Source organism: Bombina bombina, chromosome 5 (genome assembly GCF_027579735.1).
Source record: "Bombina bombina isolate aBomBom1 chromosome 5, aBomBom1.pri, whole genome shotgun sequence".
In the NCBI taxonomy this organism is placed as follows: Eukaryota; Metazoa; Chordata; class Amphibia; order Anura; family Bombinatoridae; genus Bombina; species Bombina bombina.
In genome coordinates this window covers 111,814,563-111,821,691 of record NC_069503.1, presented here as the reverse complement: position 1 = coordinate 111,821,691, position 7,129 = coordinate 111,814,563, and the positions used below count along the sequence as shown (strand labels likewise).

Sequence of the window (7,129 nt, the reverse complement as noted above, 5' to 3'; positions counted from 1 at the left end):
GGTTTAGAATTAACTGTAGAGCCCAGATAAACCATTTTCATTTAATATTAGTGTGAAGCTGCTATTTGCTCCAGTAATAAATATCACTCAGCTTATGGCCCTGTTGTATCAGTCTCATCACATATACTGATCTAATCATAAATATCTTGTGATCTGCATATCAGGGAATCGGTTTGTTGCCCATTCTATTTCTATCCTATCAGGTTCTCTAGAAAATTACGTCTAGCCCTTCTGGAGGTCTGTTTTGCCGAGTTTCCTTCAACTCCATTGGTTCCCCTGCTGGGTCGACTCTGACGCTGTCTGCTGAGTGACGTCTGCCTTAGCATACCGAGCTTACGCCTGTCTGACGGGCGACTTTTGGTTCCGTCCTGTTTGTCTGGGTACACGTTTGTACCGCCGCTCTTGTGAGTAATACTCTGTGTGGGGGGTCCGCTGTTTTTGTTCTCCTCTGTTGCTCAAGACGATACTTGTCCCATGAGGCGCCTCTTCCATCTGTCATCCACAGGTTCCCGACGTCCATCTACAATTTCTAAGAGAGCTGCCTGGATTGCTGGTTGCTGAATCCGCCATCTGCCACATGCTGTGATCATTTGCGCACTTCTATAGAGACTCCGTTTGTTCTCTTTACTCTACTTAGCATATGCAGGAGTTCACATTATATAAAAATATGAGTCTGTTATTGGCTGATAGCTGTCACATGGTACAGGTGCAGAACTGCATTTATCAGAAAACAATCTATTGCTCTTTTTAAATTAATAGTAAATGTTATTGCATTGTGTTTTTATTATGCATCTGTTGTTTTGTAATTCTATATGTTATGGTCCTTTTAAATGGACTGAACTTGTTGAAAAAACATCTCATCATATTATCACTCTATATAAACACAAACACTTCCTTTTCTTTTCTATATCTACGATAGCAATTGAAATGAACATTTTAGTGCCTCTTTCTCATACCCAATTGCAGTGTGATTTAAGACAGCACAGTATTGACCAAGAGAAGTTAAAGGACGGAGGGTGGAGCACATGACAAATACAAAATGTCTGACAGTGAGAATCAGTAGGAAGTACAATACCAATACTGCAGTATCCAATTTAACTTATATTTAAACCAATTATATTTAAAATTTATTTCAGGAGAAAATATTGTTTTCTATAAATGACAGAAAACAAAGATTATAATATATTTGTAAAGTTGTGCTATGGCCTCACTCATAAATAGATTTTCTACCATTCTGTTGTATAGATCTGGGAAGATTCATATTTAAAGTGATAGTAAACACTCAACATGTTATTGTTTGATAAAATATATCATCCCTTTATTTACTATTCCCTAGTTTTGCATAACCAACACTGTTATAGAAATATACTTTTTACCTCTGTAATTACCTTGTATCTAAGCTTCTGCAGGCTGCCTCCTTATCTCAGATCTTTTGACAGACTTGCATTTCAGGCAATTTTTTGCTGACTCTTAAATACCTCCACGTGCATGAGCACAATGTTATGTATATGAAACACATGAACTAACACCCTCTAGCTGTGAAAAAATGTAAAATGCATTTAGATAAGAGGCAGCCTTCTAGGGCTTAGAAATTAGCACAGGAGCCTCCTAGGATTAGCTTTCAACTAAGAATACCAAGAGAACCAAGCAAATTTGATGATATAAGTAAATTAGAAAGTTGTTTAAAATTACATGCCCTATATGAATCATGAAATATTAATTTGGACTTTAATATCCCTTTAAGGGGCAATTATAACACACAACAGTGTTAACTCTACTAAATGCTTGTGCTGAATCAATAGCACATATGTAATAACCTAATCAGCTGATCTGTATCACATGACTTGTTATGTGTGCCTTTAATTATACCATACGTACAGTTAATGAGAGCCATTATTTATTATTATCTGTCTAAACCATTTAATATACTTTTTACAGACACGGCCAGAGCACTGAGAGATATCAGGTATTGATGTAACTGGAGTGAATAAGGGAACCTTCTTCCTGAGCACAGACATAGGAGCCTGTTATCAGCATGAACTCATATGTGTTAGGTGAGTAAAATAGGTATTATGCTGACTTTAGACTAGATCACTCATTAAACAAATATAAACTATTATATTTATATCTGCATCTTTTAAGTACATTTGTGACAGTTATAAAGAAGGAGCAACCCCCATTGGGATGAGAGTCAGGGCAAAATGTAAAAGAAAAAATAACATTTAGACAAAATATTCAATTTCCTCATATAGCAGTTTTAGGAATGGGAAAATATGCAAACAGCATAGCCCTCTGAGCATAAAGAAAGCAAGAGGCATATAGGAAGTGGGGTAAAATAAAACCAAATTTTTTGGCGCATGACGCAAAATGAAGTAGTAACATTTTTTTTGGTGCCAACAAACATCCGTAAATGACGCAACTTGCGTCATGACCGACGCAACTTCATGCCAAACAACCTGGCATCAACAAAGACGCAGGAAATGACAAACTTGCGTCATCATAGATGCACATTCGCGCCAAAAAATTCTCGCGCCCAGAATGACGCAATAAATTACAGCATTTTGCGACCTCACGAGCCTAATTTTGCCTTCGAAATTAAAGAGAAACAAGTCAATTTGAAAAAGACTATACCCCAGGTAAGAAAATAAACTTCCTAAAACATGATTCCCATACTGAAACTGATAGTCTGCAGAGGGAAATATACATACAGGTGAAACTCTAAAAATTAGAATATCGTGCAAAAGTTCATTTATTTTACTAATGCAACTTAAAAGGTGAAACTACTATATATGAGAGACTCATTACACGCAAAGCAAGATAGTTCAAGCCATGATTTGTCATAATTGTGATGATTATGGCTTACAGCTCATGAAAACCCCAAATCCACAATCTCAGAAAATTTGAATATTACATGCAATCAATAAAACAAGGATTGTACATAGCAAAATATCAGACCTTTGAAAAGTATAAGCATGCATACTGTATGTACTCAGTACTTGGTATGGGCCCCTTTTGCAGCAATTACTGCCTCAATGCGGCGTGGCATGGAAGCTATCAGTCTGTGGCACTGCTGAAGTGTTATGGAAGACTGGGATGCTTCAATAGTGACCTTCAGCTCTTCTACATTGTTCGGTCTCATGTCTCTCATCTTTCTCTTGGCAATGCCCCATAGATTCTCTATGGGGTTCAGGTCAGGCAAGTTTGCTGGCCAATAAAGCACAGTAATCCCACATTGAACAAGGTTTTGGTGCTTTTGGCAGTGTGGGCAGGTGCCAAGTCCTGCTGGAAAATAAAGTCGGCATCCTCATAGAGCTCGTCTGCGGAAGGAAGCATTGAGTGCTCCAAAATCTCCTGGTAGATGGCTGCGTTGACCCTGGACTTAATGATGCACAGTGGACCAACACCGGCAGATGACATGGCTCCCTAAATCAACACAAACTGTGGAAATTTCACACTGGACTTCAAGCATCTTGCAGTGTGTGCCTCTCCATTCTTCCTCCATACTCTGGGTCCTTGGTTTTCAAATGAGATGCAAAATTTGCTCTCATCAGAAAAGAGGACTTTGGACCACTGAGCAACAGACCAGGTCTGTTTTTCTTTAGCCCAGGTAAGACGCTTCTGACGTTTGTTGTTCAGGAGTGGCTTGACAAGTGGAATACGACATTTGAAGCCCATGTCCAGGATCCGCCTGTGTGTGGTGGCTCTTGATGCACTGACTTCAGCCTCAGTCCACTACTTGTGAAAGTCCCCAACACTTTTGAATGGCATTTTCCTGACAATCCTCTCCAGGCTGCGGTCATCCCTGCTGCTTGTGCACCTTTTTCTTCCACACTTTTCCCTTCCACATAACTTTCTATTAATGTGCTTTGATACAGCACTTTTGGAACATCCATCTTCTTTTGCAATTACCTTTTCAGGCATTCCCTCCTTATGGAGGGTGTCAATGGTGGATTTCTGCACAACTGTCAGGTCAGCAGTCTTTCCCATGATTGTGATTCCTACTGAACCAGACTGAGAGACCATTTAGGAACCCTTTGCAGGTGTTATGGCTTAATTAGCTGATTAGAGTGGGACACTTTGAGCCTAGAATATTGCACCTTTTCACAATATTCTAATTTTCTGAAATTGTGGATTTGGGGTTTTCATGAGCTGTAAGACATAACCATCACAATTATGACAAATCACAACTTGAACTATCTTGCTTTGCATGTAATAAGTCTATCTCATATATTAGTTTCACCTTTTAAGTTGCATTAGTGAAATAAATTAACTTTTGCACGATATTCAAATTTTTCGAGTTTCACCTGTAGACCTGACTCATGGCAAATAGAAGTAACATACTTATATTTAAAACTTTATATTAATACATAAAGCGGCAAATCATAGCTGAGAGTGTCTTAAATAATGATACATACTTATCAAAGATACCCATCCACATATAGCAGGTAGCCAAACCCGTACTGAAAACTATCAGCAGAGGTAGTTTTCAAATCAAGCACAAACTTACTTCACCACCTCCATAGGAGGCAAAGTTTGTAAAATTGAGCTGTGGGTGTGGTGGGAGGTGTATTTATAGGCATTTTGAGGTTTGGGAAACTTTGCCCCTCCTGGTAGGAATGTATTTCCTATACGTCACTAGCTCATGAACTCTTGCCAATTACATGAAAGAAAATACTACTCCCCCCTCTGTCCTTTTAGACCGATCATGTCAAACAACTGGCTAACCTCAGACTTCTGAACTTAGAACAACTGCAACTCCAACTTCCCCTTCCCTGACCTCGCTCATGGAACACCCATAAGTACACTTAAATGACTACCTTGTTCCCAGTGAGTGTTCCCCACCCCAGAACCCCCACTGATTTGTCTGCTTAATTTTGCAGTAAATATTATTAAACTAATAAAGTTTTCTCCTGTTAAGTGTGATCAGTCCACGGGTCATCATTACTTCTGGGATATTACTCCTCCCCAACAGGAAGTGCAAGAGGATTCACCCAGCAGAGCTGCCATATAGCTCCTCCCCTCTACGTCACTCCCAGTCATTCTCTTGCACCCAACGACTAGATAGGATGTGTGAGAGGACTATGGTGATTATACTTAGTTTTATACCTTCAATCAAAAGTTTGTTATTTTATAATAGCACCGGAGTGTGTTATTCCTTCTCTGGTAGAATTTGAAGAAGAATCTACCTGAGTTTTTACTATGATTTTAGCCGGAGTAGTTAAGATCATATTGCTGTTTCTCGGCCATCTGAGGAGAGGTAAACTTCAGATCAGGGGACAGCGGGCAGATTAATCTGCAAAGAGGTATGTAGCAGCTTATTATTTTCTGACAATGGAATTGATGAGAAAATCCTGCCATACCGATATAATGTAAACTCAGCCTTAAATGCAGTAGCAGCATCTGGTATCAGGCTCTCATGTATGTATATTTTACACTTCAGTATTCTGGGGAATGGTACTTCACTGGAATTGCACTGTGTACATAAGACTTTAGCCTAATTTGCAGGGACTGGCAACAGGCTTTTTAATAACTCTTAATTTATGTTAAACGTTTTTTGCTGGAATGTAAAATCGTTTTCATTTTCTGAGGTACTGGGTGAATAAAATGTTTGGGCACTATTTTTTTCCACTTGGCAGTTGCTTGATCTAATTTATGACAGTTTAATGATCTCTCTCACTGTTGTGTGTGAGGGGGAGTGGCCTTTTTTGGCGCTTTTGCTACGCATCAAAAAATTCAGTCAGAAGCTCATTGTATTTCCTGCATGATCCGGTTCATCTCTACAGAACTCAGGGGTCTTCAAAACTTGTTTTGAGGGAGGTAATCCTCACAGCAGAGCTGTGAGATTGTAGTTGACTGTGATAAAAAAACGTTTATTCTGTAACCCTTTTTTTCTGCTATCAGGGTTAGTTATCCTTTGCTAATGGGAACAAGCCTTTGCTAAAATTGTGTTTTTTACAAAGATTTGATGCTGTAACTGTTACAGAAGCATTAGTTATTTTGTTGTGAAGAGCTTATTTCCCAGCAGCAATGCCTGAACCAGCAAGCCAGCGCCTAAGAAGGGCTCCAAGAAAACCGTAACAAGTATCATTTCATAAAGAGTTAACTCTTTTTTTTTCAGCTTTTAGAAACTATTGTCTAATTACACATTTGCTGGCCTCAGCTCTAAGTTTAGTGATAACAAATCCCATTGTCTAATCACCTCTGGAGCCAGACTGCTAATTGATAAGATGAACTTGTAAACTTGTTATCTTAAGTACTGTAATCCTATTGTGGCCTGTCAAAGGACAGTGCTCTCTATCTAAATGTGTGATGGGGGATTTTGTGCTTCCCCCCCCCTCTCCCCCTGGGAGTGCCCTGTGTGCATGTAACCTTAATAAAAAGCAGGCTGGGCATCCCAGTCCTGAGTTCTTGTTTGACCCTCAATCGCAGCGTTGACTCGTTTTTGTGGGCAGAAGGGTATCCTAGCTGTACTGCAGCTAAGGGAGATTATTCTATATTTGCGAGACTCATATAGAATACTATGGAAAGCAGCTTCTCCCCTCTTTAGCAATAGGGATCCAGGCTACTAAGCGGTCCATCTCTCAGCGAGACTAAGGGTAACCGTAACATTTGGCGGCAGCGGCGGGATTTTCCTGGATTTCCTAGGAGAGGTACAGAATGGATGGAGAGCGCTTACGAAAAATTGAAGCGTACAACCCTAAAGGATTTACTTGAAAGCAGAGGGGGGTACGCCAGCAACCGGCCGAGGAGAGAGCTGATCGCAGAATTGACCGAACTGGATCAGAGCTTCACAATGGCGGAAACACCGACCACGATTAGTGACGAAAAAACCAGGATTGTTCGGGAAAGGCTCTCATTATACGGGCCGAACCCCTCCATGGAATTGGTACAGCAGTTGATGGCGGAGGCGGACGAGGATATACGAGAGACTCGAGCCCACGAACTCAACCTAGCGAACGCACACCGCAATGCTGAAGCCCCGCAGGTAATCATCCCTGTCGAAAATGCTGGGAGGCCCAAGATACCCTATGCAGCATTTCGACCCTTCCTAGAGAGCGAGACAGGGATTGATGAATATTTGGCGGACTTCGAAAGGCAATGTGCCCTGCACCAGATTCCCAACAGAGAG

At 40.4% G+C, this 7,129-nt stretch overlaps 1 protein-coding gene across 1 annotated transcript in view; it reads left to right on the top strand.

Annotated features, from left to right (window-relative positions):
- The first annotated feature begins 712 nt into the window (after positions 1–712).
- LOC128660039 (oocyte zinc finger protein XlCOF6-like) overlaps positions 713–7,129 on the top strand; it is a 172,514-nt gene continuing 166,097 nt past the window's right edge. The window contains exon 1 of the mRNA XM_053713635.1: positions 713–2,054. Within this exon, the coding sequence (XP_053569610.1) occupies positions 2,036–2,054 (19 nt within the window). The 5' untranslated portion in view covers positions 713–2,035. The remainder of the gene's footprint in view (positions 2,055–7,129) is intronic.